At 35.4% G+C, this 27967-nt stretch overlaps 1 protein-coding gene across 4 annotated transcripts in view; it reads left to right on the plus strand.

The window, feature by feature from the left end:
- Positions 1-27967, plus strand: part of LOC150098793 (uncharacterized) — a 327468-nt gene that overhangs the window by 128733 nt on the left and 170768 nt on the right. For all 4 annotated transcript variants that reach the window (XM_090405506.1, XM_090405507.1, XM_090405504.1 and 1 more), the window contains exon 9: positions 27299-27528. In XM_090405506.1, the coding sequence (XP_090261632.1) occupies positions 27299-27528 (230 nt within the window). The remainder of the gene's footprint in view (positions 1-27298; positions 27529-27967) is intronic.

The following is a 27967-nucleotide window of genomic DNA, read 5'->3' on the forward strand; positions in this document are numbered from 1 at the left end:
CTAATCCTTTCTTTTAGGGTTACACAGTGATCAGCATTCATTTTAAAAATTTTATGGAATTTACAAACTTTTTTTTTTATTATCCCGATGTTTCGATCTTCACATCAAGATCATCATCTGGAGCTTACATAAGTATACAGAACAAGCTAAGTTACATCATTAATTGTAAGCTGGAGAAACAATGATTTAATCACATGTTATTCTACTGGCGTGACCTCTGGTGAAAAAAAAAAATTAATTAAAAAAAAATAAAAAATAAAATAAAAAATAAATTTTTACATGAAGCTAAATTCTATTTTTACAATGACAGGAATAAACATTCTTTTAGATGGTTTTCTTTAAACAATTGGTGTCTTATTTTTAGTATTACAATTCTTATTTTTGATTTACAATACTGGATTTTTTACAGTCCTGTTTATAGTTGTTCTTGGTGAGGAAGGTCGAATATATACCTTCCAAATGTTTGGAATTTTTAAACCATCATTGTTGTTCAGATTGGGGAGGTTGCTGATAATCTCACAGGCTTCCTTGAATTTCCGTTCATACCATGTTCTAGTGTGATGTAGACAGCTGGTGGTTTTCCAGTCAATTCTGTTTATGTTCTTTTTGTCTAATAGGAATAGTGCGTCCTATAGGGAAAAAAATACAGATAAAATTACAAATTAATTAATTATTTAGAAACTACATCAAAGCTAAATTCTATTTAGGATAACATGAGAAAAATAGTCTTTCTTACAGATAGTTTTCTTACAGTAACAATGATGTCCCATCCCATTTTTAACATTACAATTGTTATTTTAGATTTAGAATTCGGGATTATCTACAGTCCCGTTTATAGTTAATTCTTAGGGAGAAAGGTTCTGTGGGTAGAATACGTGCCTTCCATATGCTTTGGATTTTTAGCCCATCATTATTGTTTAGATTGGGGTGGTTGATAAGAATCTCACAGGCTTCCTTAAATTTATACCATGTTTTGGTGTTATGTAAACCACTGGTGCTTTTCCAGTCAATTCTATGTAAAGTGTTTAGGGTATGATCAGAAAGGCCAGCTTCACCATAGTTATTATATTTAATGTGTCGTTTATGTTCCTTTTGTCTGATAGGAATTGTGCATCCTTTTCCCCTTATATATGGTATATTACAGGTGCAATAAATATGGTATCTCCAGGGTGGGCCAGCAGAGGGAGTGGGGTCTTTGGATAAGTTGAGCAATCTTTTTAATTTTGCAGGAGGTTTAAAGATGACTTTGAGGTTGTATTTCTGTAGTATTCTATTTTATCTGATGTCCCTTTAATGTAAGGGATGGTTATAGTTTTATTGTAGTCTGGTTTATCTTTGTTTTTTTATTGAGGTCTTGTAGAGAATTTTGTTAATAGTGTTTTGGCTATAACCATTTTTTAGAAAAGTATTGCTGATAACTTTAAATTTGTCTTTCAGCACTTGTTCATTGGAGCAGATCTTCAAAGCCCTATTTTTTAGAATATTAATGACACCTAGTTTTTGTGTTGGGTGGTGGTAGGAGTTTATGTGTATATATAATGGCCAGTATTTGTCAGTTTCTGGTAAACAGTGAAGAAAAGACTACCAGAAGGAAGACGTGTGACAAGTGTATCTAAAAAATGAAGCATGTTCTGTTTTTCAATCTCAATTGTGAACTGTATACGTTTGTATTTTGGGTTTTAAAGGAGAGGAATCTAGAGCATTTTGCTCAAAATGTTCCATATAAAAGTTAGGAATTTGGAGTGGGGGGGGGGATAATGGCAAGCCTGTGGCTGTGCCTTCTTTTTGTAGGTAGAAAGCATTTTGCCATAAAAATAACGAGAACATAATACTTGCAGAAAGTGCGCTGTGATGTCTGGAGGGAATTCGTTCTGTAAAAGAAGGATTGTTTCATTGATCGGGACATTCATAAAGAGGGCAGAGACGTCAAAACCAATGGACATATTCGAATTTTTCCACAGTGAACGTTAACAACCAACCAGAAGCAAGAAACAACAGGAGCCACCAATTGCCTGCAGGTAACAGAAACGTAGTTAACCTATCCAACCGTGCCTTAAACAAAGATGAACTCTCGCTACTCAGCAAAGATCTAAATTTTGCCATAGCACCAAACTAAATTAAATTAAACTAAATTAACACACTAAATTTTATTTTTAATATTGAAAGAGGCTTAAGATTCATCCTGAATAACATAGCAGACAAAATACGTTTAGAAATTGCCAACATTTTAAATGTAAATCATAAGAAAACAATAACAAGCAACTTAACGAAACATGAATTAACAGCAGTAAAATCATTAAAATCAAATCCGAACATCATAATAACTAGAGCTGATAAAGGAAGTGCCACCGTTATTCTAAACTGAACTACTTATTTAGAAAAAATGAATCTGCTGGTCTCAGACAATAGTACATACCAACTTGTTAACTACGATCCAACCAATAGAATAAAAAAGAAAACAGAGAAACTACTTAAATCAATTACTACATGGCCCGAAGATAGTCAGAAAATTACTTCCATACTACGCTTGTTCCATGAGAATTTACGGTGTACCAAAGATACACACACCCACTACTCCAGCCGATGGTCAAAGGTATAGACAGCCCAAATTATTACCTAGCCAAGAAATTAGCAGCAACACCCAAGGAGTTGGTAGGTCATTCCCCCTCCTATATCAGAAACACACAATGCTTCATAAACATAATCAAAGACATTACATTAGAAAAAGATGATTTATTAGTCCGTTTTGACGTCTCTGCCCTCTTTTCAAATGTCCCAATCAATGACACAATCCTTCTTTTACAAAACAAATTCCCTCCAGATATCATGGCACTCTTTGCGCATGTATTACGTTATGGTTATTTTATATGGCAAAGCACTTTCTACCTACAAAAAGAAGGCACAGCCATGGACTTGCCATTATTCCCCCCCCCCCCCCCATTGCTAACTTTTATATGGAACATTTTGAGCAACATGCTCTAGATTCCTCTCCTTTAAAACCCAAAGTCTGGCTTAGATACGCTGACGATGTTTTCACGATCTGGCCCCATGGCTGCTAGACACTTTCCTTAGCCACCTAAACAAACAACACAAATGCATACAGTTCACAATTGAGATTGAAAAACAGAACACACTTTCGTTTCTAGATACACTTGCCACACGTCTTCCTTCTGGCAATCTTTCCTTCATTGTTTACTGGAAATTGACACATACGGCCAATATATACACATAAACTCCTACCACCACGCAACACAAAAACTAGGTGTCATTAATACTCTAAAAAACAGGGCATTGAAGATCTGCACCATTGAACAAGCGCTGCAAGACGAATTTAAAGTTATCAGCAATACTTTTCTAAAAAATGGTTACAGCCAAACACTATTAACAAAATTCTCTACAAGATCTCAATAAAAAACAAAGATAAACCAGACTACAATAAAACTATAACCATTCCTTACATTAAAGGGACATCAGATAAAATAAACAGAATACTACAGAAATACAACCACAAATCCACCTTTAAACCTCCTGCAAAAAGAGAATATACATATTAACATTGATTTAAAGACCTAGATTGTTCTTTTTGTGAAATACATAATAGGAGATACTGTTCCAAAAAATGAAAATGAATGTAAAAGAACTGTGAAACAGTTTGAATAGCTGCTACATGTGCTTGAACAGACACCAGTCCTAATGGATATTGACTTTATTTATTTCATATGGGGTTCCTCCCATTCCTTGACCATCCTTTAGGACTGGTTGAGCCCTCCTAGTGAAGGATTAAGTATGTATTTTATGACTGTAGATCTCTGTGTGTTCGCAGACTAGTTTGCCTGTTCTGAGGGACAAAAAACTTGAGTTTCCTGGTGAAAAAACCTCTACCTCTGTATGAGACTGGCTAACTCGCCTTTAGTCAAAAGAGACCAGGTAAAGGTTCCTCACATCATGGACGAGAATTGAACCCAAGTCTTTCCAACTAAAGGGTTTCGTCTATACCGACTGAGCTATGGAGGCTCTATGAATATTGACTGGGGAGATATTTGTAGAAAATACAATCAGCAGAAACTTAATGCCTATGTGAAAGAGAGATAGGTTATTATGTAATTAATCTGTACATATATCTGGAGATACACATAAAAACTTAAGTTTTTAGTTGTTTACCAAGATAGATTTCTGGTTAGAGTAATTCCAAGAAGAGAAATCTCATCTTCTTCAGAGATTAATGATGAATGGTATAGAGATCAGAATATGGTGTTGTAGAAGTTAACGTTTGGTGATTTGTATGACACAATATATTTCAAATGAGAAAGAGGAGTGTAATGTATTTTCATCAGAAAAATTATGTATTACATTTGCATTCAGTTGGAGAAGGTTGTTGATATATAAAAAGACAGTAGATCAAGAAAAGAGCTTTGTGGAACCCTGGCATCAGTTATGCAAGGCCTACTAAATAAGTGCAAAGGCTTACTTAGAAGTCTTTGTGTCAAACCCAGCCAAATACCTTAGAGACACCAAGAGTAACCAGTTGAAATTTTCCAAATTTGGGTGACATATGCAAAAGTATTTCTTGTTGAATGACAGTGATGATCACTTAATTAGTTGGGAGGTTGCTAGATAGCATAGAAGTTAGGTATTAATGGCTTCCTGCATTACATTAGAAAGATTTGAATTGACGGAAATTGGATATTAATATAGACAGTTTTGGGATAGACCAAACTGGAGACAATAAAAAATAAAAAGTCATCAAAGAACAGGAATCAACTGGAGAGCAAACTTTGGAACAATCAGAGAATTACTGTTAAAATCATGAGATTTTTTTTCATATCCAATCTTGACAAAATTTTTCTAAATCCCTTTCTGGTGAAACATCAAAGGGGAGCATTGAACGTTACATGTTTGAAATGGCAGGAGGATGTTTACAAAGGATCATCACTGCAGGAATTGGAAGAAAAGTAAGAAGCCAAGAGATTTTTTTTTTTTTTCTCTCATTGATAATGATGTAATAGAACCATCCAAGTTCAAGAGTTAGATGCAGGGTTTGGCAAAATTATAACCAATATTTTTGACATCAAATAAAAAAAAAGCATGAGTTCAATTTGAACTTGAGGGAACTTCAGGCTCTATTGTAAAGAGAAAAGATGATATCGAAAGCCAATCACACTATGCCTGATTTTTCTCTTGTACAACCTTTGTATAATTCTTGAAGAACCAAAGTTTAGATACAGAATGAGAACTTTAAGTGAAATCAGGAATGAATGAATTACCAAATAGAATTGTTTTGGTGTAAATGTTTAGATCACAAGACAGAAAACATGGAAATTAAGGTGTCTCAAGGATTGTGCCACTTGGCATTCTTATAATGCCAGATAACACATAAATGATGAGAATGGCTGCATGAGTATTCTTCCTGGGAGAAAACACTATATTGTGATTTGAATTACCTAAAGGACAAACAGCATTAATAGTAAACATAAGGGTCACTCGTGAGGATGAGATCTAGATTATTTGGAGAGTGGTCAGTATTATCTGGTATTCTAGTAGGCTGTGAACAACTTGTATAAGACAATTGGCAAAAGCCTCAGCAACTGGAGTAATCCAGTTGCTGAAACTTTTTGCTATTAGGAAATTTGGACTGAAATCATGAATTTGAATTTTCTTTCAAAAATGGAAATAAAAAAAAAGTTCAGATTGGTTGTTGATTAGTAGAGCAATAGCAAATGAATTTGATAAATTAGGGTCAGAGAAATTTTTTGCCAAGAAAAATCAAAGTTAGAAGAGATTCTAAACCAGAAACTGAGAACTTTTGATGGGAACTTTATGCAAATTACTCTGTCAAAATGAAAAGGGGATCTGTGTATTGCTTGAAGAAGCTAAAATTTGTTTCTGTTAGAAAAAAAAAGTATCATTTTGCAGATTAGAGATCGAAATGAAGATCACTGAAGGTATAATGATCTCTAGGATACCATTCTGATATTCATTTGCCCTGTCCATTGCCATTGCCATTTAGATCTTTTAATGGCATAATTTTTTGGATCATATCAAATTTATATGTTATAATGTCTCTCACCCTAGTCTTATCTCTGATCCAAGTATTGTGCGCTCTATCTTTAATGGTAATACCGAGTAATGATCTTTCCATTTTACTTTAACTAATCCTCAGTGTTAGTCAGTTTTTTAGTCCAAGTCCATATTTTCCCTTAAGGCAGATTAGGATGTTTTCTTGAGTGCTTCATGCTGTTTTCCTAAAGCTATCCAACCAAGTTGAATTCTACATATAATTTCTTCTTCACAGACTCCCTCTACTGTGATCTTTTATTCTAGGTAAGCATAGGAGATTACACTATCAAGTTCCTGGTATACCATTTGTATTGGCTTTTATTATACGTCATTTTTTTTGTTTGTTTTGTTTTTGTTTAAACCTTTCTGTTTTACTTTATGCATTCAATTCATTGATCATTTGTTGAAGTTCTTCTGCAGAGGTCCTAGAACAATGTCATCAGTGAATTGTAGGTGATTTAGTTCTTCCCCCATTTACCAGAATTCCTCCATTTATCCAATCCAGATTTTTAAAAATTTCTTGTAGGGCTGCTGTATATAATTTAGGTGAAATGGCATCTCCCTCTTGTCCTGTTCATATTTGTTCTTGATTTTATAACTGCAATTCAATTTATATATATGGCTAAGTATATCAATGGCAGTTTTTTTTTTTTTTTTCAGTTTCTTAATTTTTAAGGGAGTCTAAAATACCTAATGTTGAGATTGAATCAAATGCCTTTTCAAAATCAATAAATGGCAGACTTATAGTTTTTGATTTTTTTTTTTTTTTTTTTCAGTTATTTGTCTTACTACATATATATTATAATCAATAGCGGTGCTGTGATTTTTGCTAAATCCTGAAAGTTCTGAAGGTTGACAAAAATCTAATCTGTTTTGCTAACAATTGGTGTAAAAATGTTGTTGAAAGGAGACTGATAGGCAGTAATTTTTAATATCTTCTGCCTCCCTTTTTAAAGACTACAATAAGTATAGCATTATTCAAACTCTTTGTTATTCTCTTTTGTCTTATTTATGACGTATACATTTTTCTTAACATGTGACTAGTTCACCACCTGCTTTCAGAATTCAATTCTCTTGGTAAGAAATAATGTTACAGAAATGAAAGTTATGTAAACATGTGTATTTTTAGAGTATTGTAACACTGATATCAATAATCTTTGAGGATCGAGAATTTTGGATTTGATCATTTCATTAGTGGGGTTTTGCACTTTCCTCTGCTGGGTGAGAGTGATCACCTGGGTAGTGGCTAACCATATGAAGACTTCTGTGAGGAAAGGATATATGGGGAAGTACTAGGCTGGTGATTATGACAAGCTTAGGAGACAGCTTTGAACTATAGCATGGAATGAAGAATTGAGCAGAAAGGAAATAAATTCTGCCTGTGATACGGACAAAGAAATACTTAACAGCATCAATGTGTAAATCTATTCCGAAGGTCAGAAGGCTGAAAAAGGTACAGTACGTGTCAAATGGATGAATGAGGGCATTAAGCATGAAATCTGGAAGAAGGCACTTTGGAGGCAGCACAAGATGAATAATGGTAATTATGCAGTTGTACAAAGAGTATAAAGAGCAACTCAGTTGGCAAGTGCAACAAAAGTGCAGTATGAGCAGAAATTAGCAAATCGTGCCAAGAAAAATTCCTGTGAGTTGTTTTGATATGTATCAAGCAGAAAGAATGATTATGGTAAGATGATGATGGATGAAAGCAGAGATTGGTAACTGCTGCAGAGGACATAGTCAAGGTATCCAGTAAGTAGTTCATCAGAGTTTTTTATCCTCAGTGTGACATCAGAAGCTCAAGCATAGAGAATGATGAGTGAGCAAGAGTATATCAAGAGTTAAGTAAACTAGATTTTGATTATGCAGTAGGTCCTACATCAAGCCCTACTACGCAGTAGAACTTGATGATATATCACCATGTGTCTTAAGGGAATGTTCCAAGGAATTAGCATCAGCCTTAACCTACCTGTTTAACAAGACTTGTACATAAGCACAATTCCCAAAGACATGTAAGTAAGGTAAAATTATTCCTCTTCACAAAGAGGTGATAAGGCTACAAATTATAGGCCAATTTTTATATCTGGAGTAGTAGTTAAAGTATTGGAGAGGCTGGTAAGAGATAGGATACAAAAGTGGGTTGATAACTTTGGTTTTCTTTGTGCTTGTCAGGATGGGTTTGTTAAAGGGAGGTTGTGTTTTACCAACTTGCTAACTTGCTTATGTACTATAACAAAGTAATGAATGTATTGGAAAAGGGTGATGCATGTCCAGTGGAGTACTTATATTTTGCCACACCACAAATTGGTAACTAAACTAAAGCAGATGGGATTGGATAATAGATTAGTAAGTTGGATTGGCAACTGGCTTTCAGATAGGTATCAACAAGTTGTGTATGGGGATACAGTATCCCAAAAAGAGAAACTTGCTAGTGGTGTGCCACAGGGGGTCTGTTTTGGGACCATTGTTATTTAATTAGTACAACGATTTTCAACCTTTTTCATAACACAGCACACCTAGACTAATTATTAAAATTCTGCAGCACACTAAAAATATATTCCTTTAATTTTTTTGATGATCTGGCAAAAAATAGGCATAATTTTGATTGATTTACACACACAAGAAGATGGAAGACCGGACACTAATAAATAAATGCGCAAATTACGACATTATTTCTTTCAATTAATCATCATCATCATCATCATCAAATTCCTGCCATGTACCCTCAAGGGGTGTACAGGATATGACAGTACTACATGAAAAAATTACATCAGTACTAACTTCCTATCTACAATTTTCCTCCAAATCAGTCTGTTACTTGTCAAGACTCCAACATTATCAGATCTTATATTTCTATCGTCTAAGGCACATTGTACCGTATCAGTCCACCTATATCTTGGTCTTCCTCTGGGTCGTTTTGCTGCCAACCTGGCAGAGAACACTTGTTTTGCTAATCTTTCCTCTCCCATTCTATTTAAGTGACCATACCACCTGAGATTAGCTCTGCTAACACATTCCTGGATGCTGACAATGTCAAGTTCTTTCCTAATATCCTCATTTTTAATATGATATTGCCATTGATGCCATCTGTTCACGCCTCTAATCTTTCTCAGGACTCTCATATCTGCGGTCTCTAGTCTTTGGTCAAGTGTTTTACTTCTGACCCAGCTCTCAGATCCATAAGTTAAAACTAGTTTGAACACTGTCTTGTATGCAGCTAATTTAGTGTTCCGACTAATTTCTCTCTTATTCCATATGAATTTATTCAATTGACTTCCCACCATACCAGCTTTGCTGATTCTGTTGTCTATTTCTATATTTAATTTACCATCTTCAGTAAAAATCGTGCCTAAGTAGCTGAAATGTTTCACTTGTTCCACAGGTTCTCCATTCACAACACAGTTAACATTTTCAATGATTCTGCCTATTTTCATTGTCTTTTTATTGCTGACCTTCATGCCATATATATTACAACAGCTATTCAATTTAGTCAGAGAATCTTGCAGACTTGTAGCGGATTTATTTAGAAGTATAACATCATCCACATAAAGCAAAGAACTGACATTAACATCTCCAATTTTGATATCAGGTTTAATACCACTTTCCTTCATAATGTGATCCATATAGATAATGAATAACAGAGGGGATAATGTACATCCTTGTCTCACACCAGATTTAACATTAAACCATCTTCCTGTACTTCCTTCAATTCTAACTACTGACTTACAACTCAAATAAAGACTAAGTATTGCTTGATATAATGCCCCATTGACACCATATAACTGCAGTGTATTGAATAGCTTCACTCTTGGCACCTTGTCATATGCCTTTTCCAAATCGACAAAACTTAAATACAGATCTTTGTTATATTCCCATGCTTTCTCGACTATTTGTCGTAAAGTGAAGATCTGATCCTGCCAGCCTCTATTTGACCTGAATCCAGCTTGTTCTTCACCAAGCTTTACTTCCACAATTCTTCTCAACCGTTTCTCAAGTATACTTGCATAGATCTTACCAGGAACACTCAGTAGGGAAATACCTCTGTAATTCTCACATTCATTTTTATTACCCTTTTTATATATGGGTACTATGAGAGCTCTACTCCAATCATCGGGAATTCGTCCCTCTGTCCAGGCTTTCTGAACTATGCAGTGCAACCACTGTAAGACTTTTATACCACCATACTTCAGCATTTCTGGTCGAATATCATCTACTCCTGCTGCCTTTCCACATTTCAAGCCTTTGATGGCTTTTTCTACTTCAAGTATGGATATGTATTCCTGACTGCATGCCTGGTCAGTGTTTTTTATCACTGTACTGACATCACTGCTTGTTTCATTTAGCAGTTTTTCAAAGTAATTACTCCATACTTCAAGGATATCTTTTCTCCTGTTTTCATGTCACCTTTATCATCTCTAACTCCTTTTACAGCACTCTTTACTCCATTCCTAAGCTTCTCCAACAACCTCCAGAATATTTTGCCACCTTCTTGATATTTATTTTCTATATTCTTGCCAAAGTCCTCCCATAACTTTTGTTTAGCTAGTTTTACACACTGTTTAGCTTTCTTACATTTGTCTCTGTATTCTGTAAGAGTAAAAGCTGACTTATTTGCCAGGAACTTTTGATATGCTTTCTTCTTTTCCTTCACTGCCTCTTTAACTTCCTGTGTCTACCAGGGAGTTCTGAGTTTTTTTATCCTTGCACACAACCTCACTACATGCCTCTCTGACAGAATCAATCAATGTTTTCTTCAGAGTTTGCCACTGAATCTCCAAGGTTTGATTCCTGTTCTCAAACTCTTTCATTTTATTTTCAATAATCTTTCTGTATTTTAGTCTACTCGCATCTGAGAGCTGCTCAACTTTTATTCGCTTTAAAACTTTCTTACATGTTATTCTTTTCAATATGAAATTCAATTTTATCCTGCTCAAGACTAAATAGTGATCAATTCCAATTTCAAATCCTCTGTACACTCTGGTGTCCTGTACCAGGGAGAAAACATCACTATCAACAATAACATAGTCAATGAGACTTTTCTTATTCCTTGCCTCTTCTCTCCATGTGAATTTGTGCACATTTTTATGTTGGAACATGGTGTTAGTAATAACCAGTCCATGTCCTGAGCAGAAATCCAACAGATATTTGCCATTATTATTAGCTTTGCTCTTTTCTCCAAATTTTCCCAAAATATTTTTGTATGTCTCACAATCATTTCCTACTCTGCTATTTAGATCCCCAACAAGGAACAACTTTTCCTTTTTCATTGTGTCAGTTGCTTTTTCTAAAGCGTCAAAAAATTCCTCCACTTCTATCTTAGTAGAACCTTCTGTGGGACCATAGGCACTAATAAGTCTCATTGTCCAGTTCCCCATTCTCATATTTGCCCACATTACTCTACTTGAGACTGACTGCCATTCAAGAAGATTAGCCTCATATTTTGTGTTGAATACTATGGCTACTCCTTCTTTTCCTTGATTGTCATTGCCTGAATATAACATTTTGTATTTATTGCTCCTTTCAATTAATTTGTTTTCATAAATCTCGTGCTAAACCTGAAGATCTCCTGTGGCACACTGGTTGAAAATCGCTGAATTAGTATATTAATGATATTAGGATGGGCTCATCATAAAATTCCTGATATGTACCATCAGTGGAGATGGGGGTACAGAATATTGATAGTACTACATGAAAACGTTACACCATTACTAACTTCTGATCAACAGCTTTCCTCCAAATTAATTTGCTATCTGTCAAGACTCACATTATCAAATCTTACATTTCTGTATTCTTAGGCACTTTTTACTGTATCAGTCCATCTACATCTTGGTCTTCCTCTGGATCTTTTTCCTGCCAGCCTGTCAAAGAACACTTATTTAGCTAATCTTTCCTCTCCCATTATGTTTAAGTGGCCATACCACCTGAGATTAGCTCTACTAACATGTTACTGAATGCTAATAATGGTAAGTTCTTTCTTAATATCCTCACTTTTAATGTGATACTGCCATTGATGCCATCTGTTCACTCTGCTCATCTTTCTCAGAACTCATATCAGAAATCTCCAATCTTTGATCAAGTATTTTATTTCTAACCAAACTCTTGGATCCATAAGTTAAAATTGGTTTAAACACTGTCTTATATACAACTAATTTATATTGTTTTAACTCATTTTTCTTTTATTCCATATAAACTCATTTAGTTGACTTCCTACCATACCAGGTTTGCTAATTTTCTGTTGTCTATTTCCATATTTAATTTACCATATATACCATCAGTGGGCGAGGGTCACTAAAAATTGTCCCTCGGTAGCTGAAATGTGTTACGTGTTCTGTAGCTTCTCCACTCAAAATGCATTTGATGTTTTCAGTGTTTCTGCTTGTTTTCATTGTCTTGGTCTTTTTATTGCTAAGTTTTTATACCAAATTTATTACAACAGTTATTCAGTTTAGTCAGGGAATCTTGTAGACCCCCATAGTCTAACCAAGTGAAAAATAATCTTCCAACATCTTTCTCTAAATCCAGAGTAATTCAATAATAAGGTGATATACCTGTTGGCAACTCCTATAGGTAAATATGACCTCTCCCATTACTTCTGCCTTAGTATCTCCATGTTTTGGGGTCTGCCTCCCACTGACGAGACCTCAATAAAGGTTGAAACCGGTCTGGGTAGTGGCCCTTCCCTTAATGCATAGCAATATACATGTCTGCAAGGAGATGTGCTTTGCATTATGGGAAATACTGAGACAAGGAGTGATGAGAGCTTGGTCCACCTTTGCTCAGAGTTGCCTGGTGTTGCACTACCTTACCTGAGTCCTGAAGATATTTTCAGGTGCAAACTTTGTTTGCTTACACTTGGATAAAGGATTAAACTAAATTTATTATAGTCTAACCAAGTGAAAAATAAACTTCCAACTTCCACTGGATTTGTTTAGAAGTATAACATCATCTGTGTAAAGTAAAGAACTAAGATTAATATTGTCAATTTTGATATCAGATTTAATACCACTTTCCTTTAATAATATGATCCATATAGATACTGAATAACAATGGAGATAATGTGTACCCTTGTCATACTCTTGATTTAACATCAAACCATCTTCTTGTATACCATCTTCAATTCTAACAGCTGACTTACGGCTCAAGTAGAAACTATGTACTGCTCGATATAATGTCCCATTTACACCATATAACTGTTGTGTTTTGACGAGTATTCTCTTGGCACATTGTCATATTCCTTTTCCAGATCTATGAAACTTAAATGCATAATCCTTGTTATATTCCCAAGATTTCTTAACTATTTGTTTTAAAGTAAAAATCTTATCTTGACAACCTCTGTTTGATCTGAATAAATACAGCTTGCTCTTCACCAAGCTTTCCTTCCATATTTTTTCTTGGCTTTTCTCAGGTATGCTTGCATAAATCTTGCCAGGAACACTCAGTAAGGAAATGCCACTGTAATTCTCTTTCAATTCAATTTCATTTTACTTTATATAGATGGGTACTATGAGAGCTCTACTCCACTCATCTGGAATTCAACCCTCTGTCTTGGTCTTCTGAATTATACATTTCAGCCACTGTAAAACCTTTATACTTCCATATTTGAGCTTTTCTGGTCAAATTTCATCTACTTCAGCTGCCTTTCCACATTTCAGGTTTTTTCTAGCTTTTTCTACTTCAAGTACAGATATGTATTCCTGGTGATATACAACTGTTTGCAGATGATGCCAAACTTGGGAGAATGATGAGCAACCGAGCAGATGTTTTTCAACCTATTCAAGTCCTCCATGTACGGAGGGCTTGATTAGGGTGTATGAGTTGTTGTGGCCAACAGTATGGAACTGTCAGTTCATTGTTGCAAAGTGTAAAAAATATTGAAATTTGGTAGGCAACAATGGGATGCAAAGTATACACTTGGTGGGGAAATTTTGAAGGAAGTTAGACCTTGAAGTGGTGATAGACAAAAAAAAAGATCGGAAGTTCAGAGGTCACAATATAGGAGTTGAGAAGTTATCACATCGGTTTTATGGCAATGGTGCAAAGGACCTTGAAGCGTAGAAATAAGTTCTGCTTCCATTTTGTATAAGGCCTTGACCATGTCTGGTATGGATTATATTGCACAGGTTTCCTGGTTTTAGTAGTGATCAGGATATATACGACTGTCTAAGAATGGTAACTGGTTTTTGGGATGTGGGATATGATGGCAGATTGAAGGATTGTAGTTTGCTAAACTTTGTGAATAGGAGGAAGTGAGGGGATTTAACTGAGACATTTCAGTTGGTAAAGGATTGTTTTCAGGTTAACGGGGAAGAAATTTTGCTTTAATAATAATAATAGAATGGGGAAAGTGGGTAGAAGAAGAGGACATCTCTGGAAGCTGTATGAGGAGGATGTGAGCAGGAGCATAAGAAGCAGGTTTTTTGCAAGCAGAGTAGTTGGTGAGTGGAATACATTGCCTGACACTGTGGTGAATGGAGATACATTGAATGAATTTAGAGCACATTTTGATGGACTTTGTGTGTAACAAAGTGTACCTCCCACCATAAGTATTTTACTCCATGGAGGTCTGGTATTAATAATATGCAATTTCTAGGTTAAAACAAATTATTAGACAATTAATAAAGTTTAGGAATTAAAATTGACAGTTATTTAGAAAACTCTGGATAAGAATATTAAGCAGAAAAATGAGACAAAAGGTAGCAACAAAGTACGAGGATGGTCTGAAAAGTTCTCAGCCTCGATCATAGATGGCAACACTATTGGGAAGAGATTTTTTTTTCTAAGTTGGTACATCTTTCATAAGCATCCATGTGAAATTGCAAGTTATTCTATCAAGTAGTTTGTTTTATACAGCTGTCTGAAGCAAAAGTGTTGTCTGTATCCCTTGAAATGGATAAAATTGAGTAGCATGCAGTTATAAAATTCTTTGTAAAAGAAGGTTTAACGGCAAAACAAATTCATTCAAAGTTCATAAAAGTTTATGGGCACTCTTCTCCTTTGTTTTCGACAATTAAGAAATGGGTTGCCGAGTTTAAATGTAGCCGTACCAACCTTGAAGATGGTCCATGTGAAGGACATCCAAAAAGTGTAACAACACCAGAAATCATTGATCAAGTGCACACGATATGGTATTGGATGACCCGTGAGTCAAAGTGTGTGAAATTGCTGAGACTATAGGCATTTCAAAAGAACGTGTAGGATATATTTTGACGCTTGCTCACAGCAGATCAAAAATGCACTTGCATGAAAATCTCTGAACATTTTAATCTTGGAACATTTTAACAAAAATAAAACTGATTTTGTGTATAGATTTATTACTATGAATGAGACATGGATTCACCATTACACACCAGAATCCAAACAGCAGTCATAACAGTGGAGAGAAGCTGGTTGTTCAACGCCAAAGAAGACAAACTTGGTTCCATCAGCAGGAAAGATCATGGCATTGGTGTTTTGGGACACTAAAGTCATTTTGTTTATTAATTATCTTGAAAAGGGTAAAACCATAACCAGGGAATATTATTCTGATATTTTAGCCAAACTAGACGAAAAAATTCATGAGAAAAGACCTGGTTTGCAGGAGCCAAAAAAAAATCTAAAACTCGTATATATTCCCATTGTCTAACTCAGCAGACATAAAAGTTATTTGCAATAGGAAATGATCACCACTTAAGCTCACAAAACCCTACAAAAATCTTTTCCACAGTATCTTCACCCTTTTTTCTTTGAATCAATAGATGATTGCAGCTGTGGAGGGGTATTGTGCAGATCTTACTAAGAATCATTACAGGGACAGGATAATGACACTGGAGCATTGCTGGAATAAATGTATTAGTCTTAAGGGAGATTATGTTGAAAAATAAAAATAATTTTGAAATTATAAATCTGTTTTTTTCATTGTTAGGCCAAGAACTTTTCAGACAACCCTCATAATATGGTATGATGATATTCTCATTAAAGTTGCTCTTCACGATGTAGTCATACTTCAAACTTTCCGAGAATGAAAATTAAGATTGTGACAAATGCAGTTATCTTGTCATGAGGTCAAATACCTTAGCAAAGTCAAACAGTATCATAGGTATCCATTCCCTTTATTCAACTCAGCTGTAATATTATAAAGTGAACTACCTGAACCCCCCCTTTAGATGAACAGCATCGACATATACAGCTTGTCTGTCAACTGATTTCAATATGAAAGGTCTTACAACTTCTCTAAAATCTTCACCACCACCACTACCCCCCCCCCCCCCCCAGAAATACTGATAGATCAGTCATTAGATGCATCAGTTTTTGCATCACACTTGAACAAAAGAAATTCTTCTTTCACTTGCAGCACAATAAAATTCTTCTGGTCTTTATCCTACAGATCCAATTTCTTTTTATACTTCAATTTAGTTTTCTGTACAATACTCATAATGTTCCTGGCATGCACTTTATATATTTCCTTACTCCTTGCATACTAATTCTCCTGATATTCCTCTTCCTCCCACATCATAATCTTAAGGATCCTTTACTTAATAAGATTGCACATATATTTCACTCTCACCTTACCTGTTTGTTGAGCTCTAAGGACATAGTCTAATACTGAATAATTTAAGCATGTTTTCTAAGCTTCCTATGCTGCCGATATCCTTCCTGTTCAGTAGCTGATACTATGGGATTGACACTGCACAAACTGAACAGTATTTTCTTGATTTGTCATAATTTCCAGTTTTGCAATTCAGCATGTAACCTTTCCTAATGGAGAATCCACATATTTATTTACTTCCTGGATCAGTACTGTTGTAATCACTGTCACCATCCAGTGACAAAACAGGCACATCCTTCACCAGACCCATTCTGTTAAATCTAGCATTCTTTCTTTGACTTCAAGATCTTCTTTCACATGCTCGAGAAAGTTGTCTCACTACAGCTCACCACAATTTCCTTCATTCTTATGATGAGGTTTCTCTGCTGTTGAATCAATGGTCTGATAATTTAATTCATGCATATTGAACACTCATTTAATGCCTATTAGTTAATTTGGTGATGCATTTCATCATCTCTATCAATTGTACCAGGTATATAGTAACATTTTACCGTATATTTCAACCTATCAGCCTCCTCTTCACACCAAGTAGCCTCATACTTACTGCTGCATAGAACATTATTACTATTATTACATTTATAAGTTTCTACTTTAACTGGACTCAAATCATTAACAGTATCCTTCTTCCTAACCTATTTATTCTTTCCTTCCTAAAAATACTATGCCCTTCACATTCAATTCTGGTTAATACATTTGACTCTGATAGCCTGCTCACTAATGTCAACAATTTTAGGCCGTAACATATTCATCAAGGCAAAATCTCTTCATTCCAGATGCTAATCTGGAATGCAAGTTACCTCCTGGCATTTTTGTATACTTACATCTGCATTCTCCTTGGCACAGATGGGCAACTTGATCCCCCCCCCCCCCACACACACACAAGGTCTGAGACCAATGCATATAGGTCCATTCACCTTTTCACCAGGTTCATAACCATGCTCATTGACATTTATATTGCCATCATGTCTGCACACCTTAGCTGTACCTACACACACACACACACACACACACATTTGCACTGTTCCCCCATGATCTAGTTTCCCCAGCTCTATGCATTAAGTCTCACCCCTAAATATTGAATTATTAGCTAACATAGCTCTCCTCCTTAACTCAGTACTATCATATCTTGGTAATACATTGCCAATTTTCACTCTCTCGTTTTTCTTCCTTGATTCTTCCTACATCTTTTCATATTCCATCTTATACTATATTTATCACCACTTTAATCATTTGTTCCTATGAGCATTACCATCTGTTTTCTTTGCTAAGGTATTTGACAGGATACCTCATGGCTGTTTCATAAATCAGTGGATGTAGAATTGGAATACAAATTAGTAATAATATTTTTGGTTTACAGATCAAGTGTTGATCAGTTTTATTAATGTAACCAACTAGTTTCGCCAAGCTTTGACTGTTGGCATCTTCAGGGCACTTACATGTAGGTTGAAACAATCTCACAATTATGTGTAACTATAAAACTGACAAGAATAACTGTAAAAAACTGACTAGAATAATTACAAATAAAATAGTATTGAACGTGCATGAACACGTATCGCGTGTACGAGATTTGCTAGCTGTTGCTAAGAAACTTTGTGTAGTTTGTATTAAAGTTCATTTCTTTTGTTTTTAAAGATTTGATTAGGGTTTTCCATATCTCTGGGAGTATTAGGCCTTGATTTCTGTTAAGGTTGACAGTAGAACGGGCGACTATGGCTGCTGCTTTGAAAATTCTTGAATGGTAATCTTCCTCTAAGTAAGGGGAACAACTTTTGTCCCACTCGATGACATGGTTAGTTGTAGAGAAATGAGACGATAGGCCAGAAATGTCCTGTCTGTTGTTTTTGACATAGCTAATGTGCTCTTTTTGCCTGATTTCAAGGCTTCTCGAAGTCTGTCCGATGTAACTAGAGCTACACGAGCATGGACTATTATAAACTCCAGCATATTTATAGAAAGGGTGGTTGTCTTTTGGAGATCTTAGTAGTTTATGAATAGATTCTATTGGTTTAAATGTTACTCTTATTTTGTGTTGTTTGAGGAGGCTGGCGAGCTTGTAGGAGATACCACTTACAAATGGAATTGCAATAGTTTTTATATATTGAATATCTTCTTGCTCTTTTTGTGGTGATTCAGAGAAAAGGACTTTATTGACTAGTCTGCTTGGATAGCCATTCAAGTACAGATTGTTGGGAATTAATGTTAACTCATTTTGAAGGGTTTCGTTGTCTGTTGTGATGCGAATCACTCTCTTCTTTAACATGTGTACAATGCTGAGTTTATGTGAGATGTGGTGAGAGGAGCTGAAATGTAGGTAGCGACCTGTATTTGTTGGTTTTCTGTACATCGATAGATTTATACTGCCATCAATTTGTTTTTTGATTAAGATGTCTAAAATTGGTAGTTGTTTTTCTCTTTCAAGTTCCAGAGTAAATTTAATAGAATGATGGAAGGAGTTGATCTTTTTGAGAAAATCATATAAGTCACCTTTGTTGTTGTTCCACATGATGAAGATATCATCCACATCTGAACTAAATTTTTTGTTTGGGAATAATTTGGGATAGGATTTTATTTTCTAAGTCTTCCATAAAGAGGTCAGCACTTGAAGGTGAGAGTGGGCTCCCCATCGCCAAGCCTGTTAATTGTTGGTAGATCTTATTTTTCCACAAAAAGTAGTTAGAATTTAGGCAGTGAGCAAACAATGAGGTTATATCTTGTGGGAACAAGGTACTTAAGATGTCAATGACCTCTACTACAGGAATGTTTGTAAAGAGAGAGGTGACATCTAGACTGGCTAGAAGATCATTATCCGATATGTTGATGTTTTTTAGCTTTTCGACAAAATGTTCGTAGTTTTTAATGTAACTCTCTGAGTTGTGGATGTGTTGTTGTTGTAAGAGTTTCAAGAGATCTTTTGCCGATAAGTAGGTCGGAGAGTTTATTGCATCAATGATTGGGCGTAAAGGAATACCATCTTTGTGCACTTTTGGAATGCCATAGAGTCTCAGAGTTAAAGGATGCATGGATTTTAGTTTTTTAATCAAGTCTGTTGGCCAGTTGGATAAATTGCGTAGTAATTCATTGGTGTTATGGTGGTTTTTTAATGTCGGATCTTTCGTTAAAAGACGGTAAACGGACACATCAGATAGTAGATGGTTTACTTTGTCCTCATAGTCCTTTGAGTTCAGTATTACAGTACTCTTTCCTTTATCTGCTTTAAGTATTATGATGTCCTTGTTTTTTAAATTATGAATAGTTCTTCTATCCAACGAGGAGAAGTTTTGTTTTGTGGAATAGGGAGAGGAAAGTATTATACAACTTTTTAGTTTTAGATCATTTGCTGTGTGAGGCAGTAATAATGAGATTCCTTTTTCTAGACTACAGATGAAATCCACCTTAGGAATCTGTTGAGAGGCTATTGCATAGTTGAAACCTTTCTTGAGAATAGCGATTTCAGGTTTCTTTAAGATGTGGTTTGAGAAATTAAGAATAACTTGGTTGTCCAGTAGAGAAAGTTTAGACTCATTGTGGGTGGTATAAAGGTAGTTGAATTTTTTAATCTGGGTCTGTCTGCTTTTGTTGAAAGCTTTAGCAAAACTGGTATTAATCATTCTATCTAAGACGCCAAAATTCCTCATCTAAAGAACTGGAGTGATCCATGAGCCATTCATAACATTGTGAGTCAATTTGACTAAGCACAAATCTTGTGTGATGTAACCTTTCACGAATGAATAACATCGATGTCTTGAAATAAATATTTTTAGCTTGTCTAGTATTGAAAAGAGGTTTAAAAAGTAAAAACTTAGGAATTATACAGTTATCTCGGCAACGTTTTAAGAAAGTGAGATGGTTTAGTAACCTCGCCTTTTTACATTTTAGGATTTCAAAACAGCGTACCTTGATTTTCATGTCACCATTGACTCCATTCATAATGAAGGTTTATTTTCTTGATCCTGATTAGTAATAATATTTTTGGTTTACAGATCAAGTGTTGATCAATTTTATTAACTTAAATAATATTTCTATAAACGTGCTGGAGTTTATAATATTCTATGCTCGTGTAGCTCTAGTTACATCGGACAGACTTCGAGAAGCCTTGAAATCAGGCAAAAAGAGCACATTAGCTATGTCAAAAACAACAGACAGGACATTTCTGGCCTATCGTCTCATTTCTCTACAACTAACCATGTCATCGAGTGGGACAAAAGTTGTTCCCCTTACTTAGAGGAAGATTACCATTCAAGAATTTTCAAAGAAGCAGCCACAGTCGCCCGTTCTACTGTCAACCTTAACAGAAATCAAAGCCTAATACTCCCAGAGATATGGAAAACCCTAATCAAATCTTTAAAAAAAAGAAATGAACTTTAATACAAACTACACAAAGTTCCTTAGCAACAGCTAGCTAATCTTGTACACGCAATATGTGTTTCACGCACATTCGATACTATTTTATTTGTAATTATTCTAGTCAGTTTTTTACAGTTATTCTTGTCAGTTTTATAGTTACACATAATTGTGAGATTGTTTCAGCCTATATGTAAGTGCCCTGAAGATGCCAACAGTTAAAGTTTGGCGAAACTAGTTGGTTAAGTTAATAAAATTGATCCACACTTGATCTGTAAATCAAAAATATTATTACTAATTCTCAGGATCAAGAAAATAAACCTTCATTATGGAATATAAATTGTTGACTTGGATAAGTAGGTCACTAATGGACAAATATTACAAAAGTGGTATATGGGAATCAGGAATGATAAGAGATGTTCAGTTGTTTGCTGATGATGCAGAGATAGGTAGAGTAATCAGGAATGCAACTCCATATGCACTGCTTACAGAATGACTCAAATAGGTTGAAACTGTTGTGGGCAAGTAATAATTTCTGTTGGCTCAGTGTTATAGTAATGTTATAGTAAATATAAAGGTATCCACTTTGGCATGATGATTTCAAATGGCATACTATATTGGTGGGATTATGCTTGAAGAGACTGATGAGGCCACGAATCTTCGAGTTGTGGCTAGGAAACTGAAGCTCAAAGGTAACATTGAAAAAATTCAAATGCAACTCAGAAAATAATTGCAATGCTGAAACCAACATTGGCATGTAAGGAAGTCATTTTGCCTCTTTGCAAGGCCATTAGTTCTCTATGCAAATTCAGTCTGGTCTCCTGGGGTTTTTAGGGGAAGCTGTGGAAAGGATGCAAAAAAGAGTTAGATATGATATTGGGATTATGGAATGTAGATTATGAGACCATATTAAGAGAATGTGGACTGCAGACACTGGTAAACAGAAGAAAGACAAATGATATGATAGAAACCTGTAAACTTCTAAAAGGCATTACAGGATATTGGTGGATGAAATTTTTTGTTATATGGAATGTGGGGAAAGGACAAGTGGACATGCATGGAAGTTAAGTTTATGTGGAATGAAGAGAGTGGTAAGAACCAGATTTTTCTTTCGCAGAGTTGTGAGCAAGGAGAGCAGTTTACCAATGAAGTGGTGAGTGCGTCTAGTGTGAATGAGTTTAAGAGAACGTATGACAGCTGTTGTCAGTGATGTATGGCCTCCTGATGAGTCCATTCCACGAAGGTCCTTGATAATATCTGTAGAGATCAGTAGTCACAATAGATTTCAGTAAACTACTGCAGAGCAAACAGCCCTGGAGGCAATAAACATAGTTGCAACTAATCACTCATCTTATCATGAGGAAAAAATGTATTATCTCGGGTTTGGTAGATTTTTGGTAGTTTCTGATGAGAACACAACTTGTTTCCAACTCCAGAAAAAAAGTCTAAAAATGACCAGTTGGTAAGTGGCTAGAGTTAAATCTGCATGTTTCTTCTTTTGCAGATCTAAAAGAGAGAAAGAAAGAAAAAAATCTTTTTAATAAGGAAACACAGCTTGTATAGCAATGATGTCAAAGCATAAACAAAATTCTCAAGAGCAGAAGGTTCTAAATGGTTACTTAAAACCATTAAATAATAACAATTATTAAAAATAAAAGTATTAAAAAGTAATTTGCTGTTTGCTGACATACGACTTAAGTTCAAGCCATATATTGGTCTGTATATTGTTTCATTTATACTATATAATGTAGCATTTTTATCCATCTTTTCTCATGATATTTTCTCCTGACAACTTGCATTTAGCCTGAATCCAGCCTGTTCTTGTTTCTCTTCTGCAATTTTTCTTAGGCTATATTTATATTCAAGCAAGTATTGTATTCCTGTTATCCTAGAAGAAGTTTTGCTACAATGGAAGATACACTAACAAATGACCTTGCAGTCCTAGATGAATACGTCCGCAAATGGAGATTATGCCCAAATCCTAGCAAAACAGAAGTTTCATGCTTCCACCTGAACAATAACAAAGAACTCATGGTCTACTTCAACCACAAACTGCTAAGCTACAACAGATTTCCAAAATATCTGGGCATCACTTTGGATGGAACTCTATCTTTTAAGCCACATCTCATTAACACAGCATCCAAGCTAAAATCACGAAACAATATACTGCAAAAACTATGTGGAACAACTTGGGGTGCCTCAGCAACAATGCTTCGCTGCACTGTTCTTGGTCTCATTTGCTCTGCAGCTGAATGCTGCTCACCCATATGACTGAACAGTACCCATGTGTATTTGGTTGATGCTCAGCTTAACACCACTATCTGCCTTATTTCTGGAACTGTGAAATCAACTCCAACCTACTGACTCCCAGTGTTAAGCAACATCCCACCTCCACATCTGCAGATCCAACTTTCTTCTATATGAATACAGCAAAATCATGGAAATCCAAAATCTTCCAATCCACGAAGACATCCCCCCCCCCTAGAAATAAACAGGCTAAAGTCAAGGCACCCTCCAATCTTAACAGCGAAGAATCTTGCAGAGACAAGTTTCAACATGAATGAGAAGTGGAAAGATTCCTGGTGTAACACTTCAACAGGGACTTCCACGAATTAGTGGACCCAACAAAGTAGGTCAAAACCTTCGGGTTTTGACCTACTTCGGAAAACTTGGTCTACCCTTAACCGAATCCTCACCAATCATGGCAGATGTGCAGACCACCTTTACAAATGGGGCATGATTGCCTTACCCTGCAAGACAATTAATCATATTACAGTAGAATGTGCCCAACATGCATCAATGGAAACCTGTTGGACTTCATCCATGCTACACCAAGTGCAGGTGACTGAATAATCAACCTAGACATAGAGTTATAGCCTATTCTTGAGTGTCTCTTTTATGACTGTATTATGTCTTATTATTGTACATATGTCTATTATTATGTTCATATGTATTAAGGATTAATGTGATGTAACTTTTCATGTGTGACCCATATGCAAAATAAATAATAATTCCTGTTATCTATATTTACACAAGAATGCTTGGCATAAATCTTGCCTTGAACACTCATTCAGAAAATTCCTCTGTAGTTTTTGCATTGTTTTCTTTCTTTTTTTATAAATATATACTATGAACTCCATTCCAGTTATCGATTATTGAGAAATTGACTTAAATACACCTAAGTTATGCATCATCATACAACTTTTATAGGTCCATGTTTCTCAGTGCCTCACACATCTTGTACAATGGTACAAAGTTTGGAATTTTTCCTTCATGAAGTCAACTCCATCACATGCTACCCTGACTGAACAATTAATAGTTTCTGCACATTTTGCTGATGGGTCTCCAAGGTTTAGTTCTTTTTTTTTTTTTTTCCACAGTAATATTTGTATATTTGAGTCTACATTCCACTTCTGAATACTTCTTGACTTTGATTCTTCTTAAAATTTTTGTACCTGTATTTCTCTTCAGCATGATATTCATTTATGTCCTACTCAAAAGTAAATTGCAATTCCTACCTATTTCCAATTTTGTATACTCTTATAACTTGAACCGCTGTGAATGTTACTATCAACAATAACATAATCAATAATACTTACTTGTATGTTTTATCCACGTGAATATATGCACTTCTTTATGTTGGAACACAGTGTTCATAATGACTAGTCCATGTCCTGAACAGAAATCTACTTTGCTGTTTAGAACTTCAAAAAGTCCTATACTTTTACTAGAACCTTCTGGGTTCATTGTCCCATTCTCCATCTTCAAATTTGACATAGTCTGTTTGAAATTACCTGCTGTTCAAGAAGTTTATCTTCATGTTTAGTGTTGAATAATTATAGTTCTCCTTTGTTTCCTTGATCACTGTTGCCTAAATATAACATCATATTTAACCATGAGCTCCAAAGAAAATGTTGTGGAGGGTATATAAGGAGAAAGCTTGCTTATGAACAGTGAAAGGATCAGGCAATAAAGGTGACTATGATGATAAGGAAGGCAAAATCAGATTATGAGAAGAAATTAGTTGAATAGACAAATGGAAATCCCAAACTTTTAATGAGATGGTAGAGAGATAACAGAAGCAGATGAAATGTTGAGCCAATAGCTTACTGAGTAACCATTTTGCAAGGGTATATCATCCAAATGAAGATATTGTTATGGCAGAGATGACAAGGACTGATGTGATATCAGAGCTTCATGAACTGGAGGTACTTAGAATATTGCAGAATCTGAATGCAAATGCAGCTGTAGGATACATCTAAAACTATTGTGACATTGTGCAGGGTTACTCAAAGAGTAACCCTGCACCATGTCTAAAATGTCTTGGTGATGTATTTGAGTAGGCTGTTTATTTAAAGTCTCAGCTCTGGAAGAGTCCCAAAAGAATATACTCTGGAAGAGTTCCAACAGAATGGAAGAAAGGTGAAGGATCTAAGTCTGTAGTACAAATCATAGACGAATTAGTATATCAGGAATGGTGGTAAAAGTACTCAAAAAGTTGGTCAAAAAGAGATTCAGGGATGGCTGAATAAGAATATGATACTCTCTGACCGACAGCATGGCTTTGTGAAGGATCGGCCATGCATTAGTAATCTAACCTTTTATAATAAAGTGACAACTCAGTTGGATAAAATGAATAGCTACATGATGATACTGCTGAATTTTACAAAAATGTTGTTTTGACTGTATACCACATGGAACTCTGTTATGCAAATTGCAACAAATGGGGATGGATATGAAACTGGTGATGTGGATAAAAGGGTGGCTGATGTATAGATATCAAAAAAGTAGTATATATAGGAGCAGAATCCATGAGAAGGCAGGTGACTAGTTGCGTGTCGCAAGACTCTGTGCTTGGACCTCTACAGTTTCATCTGGTTTAATTTGTACATAAATGATATAGGAAATAATTTGAAGGGAGATATTCAGTTGTTTGGTGATGATGCAAAGTTGGGTAGGATAATAATTAATCAGGCTGATGTTTAGAGAGCTTGCAGGATGATTTAAATAGGCTGACATTATGAACAAAACATAATGGATGTTAATTTAATGTGGAAAAGTGCAAAGTTATGCATTTTAGGATACAAAGGAACTGTATTCCAGGAAATTGATGAAGCCAGGAATTAGGGATTAATAGTAGATATAGAGCTGAGGTTTAGAGGACATATTGCTATGGTAGCCAAGGTAGCTCACAGAATTACTTAGTTATCAAAGAACACACTAACAAACAGGGATAATGGAGTTATCATTCCTGTTTATAAAGCCTTGATTCCACTGCATTTGGATTACTCTGCTCAGATCTCAGATCTGGTCACCTGCATGGTTTCTTTGGGATGAGGAAGTGACAGAGAGGATCTAGAAGCGAGTGACCAAGGTGGTGAGTGGTCTGTGGAATGGTTCTTATGAGCACATATTATGGAATGCAAAAGTTGGTTGATATAAGAAAAACAGGGGGAGATATGATAGGAACATTTAAGTTACTTAATGACTTTTATAGGATCAATGCAGGAGGAACATTTCACTCAGCTCTTAGCTAGAAGGGGGGGGGAAGAAGAAGAGATCATCCCTAGAAGTTGGGTAAGAGTGTAGTTAGCAAGGGTGTAACTAGATTTTTTGCTTGGAGAGTGGTGAATGATTGGAATGGGTTGCCTGAGTCAGTTGTGAGTGTTTTCTGTTAATGATTTTAAGGAGAGGAATGATAGATATTGTGTTGATAGTTTGGACCTTCCACAATAAATCTTATGACTCCATGGTGGTGTCTGTGCAATAACAATATTATATTCAGGCATCAGAGAAAGGAAGGAGTAGTGCTTCATGTCAGTAACACCAGTTGCATTAACATGGTGACATGGTGCCTTTCCTTTTTTCTGCTAATTCCACTTCTTTTTTGATTCTTATGTTGATGGTGCATATCTCTAGTTCTGCTGAAATTTAATTTTTTTCTATTATCTGACATTTCACTGTTTATCCTGGTTCCTAGACACTGCTGCCTCTGCCAGCCTAGAATATCACCGTGATGTATCATAAATTTTGTTTAAGCCAATACAGTACACTTCACTTGGCTAAGCTACTACCAGCCCATCCTGATTTGTTCATATGCATCTAGATAAAAGAGCACACTGTTAGCAAGTTAAGCATTAGATTAGAAGCTTGGTCAGCTCTCCATGTTCCTTACAAACTGTATCAAAATCTTTGTCCATTGCTATGATTGTTGTGTCCTTTTTTATATATATTTCTTTCCTTAAAAATGCATTTAGCTCTCTATCTTTCATATATATTTTTTTAACTTTCTTGTTTCTTTGCTTAAATTACAAGAACAAGAGAACAAGAAGGGCAGTTGCAGCATCAAAACCCTTAATTAAGCCTAGTGTGAAAGAAAGGATTGCCAACAGACTTGGAATTATGGATCCTTTACCTGGTCATTCCATACCTGTCATGAAACAACCAAAACCACCACGTTCCTTAGCAAATCGGCGAAATGACCTCGGTATAAATACTCTTTCAATATTTGGTGATATAAATGAGCTGATAGTTTTTGAAGATGGGTAAGTTGATGAATTAGCTTTAACAATTAGCTGACAAAACAATTTAAAATAAATTGATTAATAATAAACTTATAAATATGTTTAATAGGTTTCTTTTCATGCATCATTCTTATTCTGTTTTAGTCCTGTGCAGTGATATAAAACAATGGAAAATTTTATTCAGTAAAATTGCCATGTTATTGTTTTGCTGTAAAATGAGTTATTATGCAATAAATCATAGAGGAATACTTGTGTAACTCAGCTGGTATAGACAAGGCGTTTGGTTAGAAACATCTGGGTTCGAATCCTGTGTTGTACAATGTCAGGAACCTTTATCAGGTCTTTGTAATCAAATAATATGTTAGCTGGTCTCGTACAGAGATATTTTTTCTCCTGCTGTTTTTCGTCCCTCAGAACATGCAAACTTGCTCCATGACCACTATTCTACAGACATAAAATT

The sequence above is a fragment of the Typopeltis vanoorti genome, chromosome 15 (genome assembly GCF_054136105.1).
Source record: "Typopeltis vanoorti isolate ZY-2024b chromosome 15, IOZ_Tvanoo_1.0, whole genome shotgun sequence".
NCBI classification, from domain to species: domain Eukaryota; kingdom Metazoa; phylum Arthropoda; class Arachnida; order Uropygi; family Thelyphonidae; genus Typopeltis; species Typopeltis vanoorti.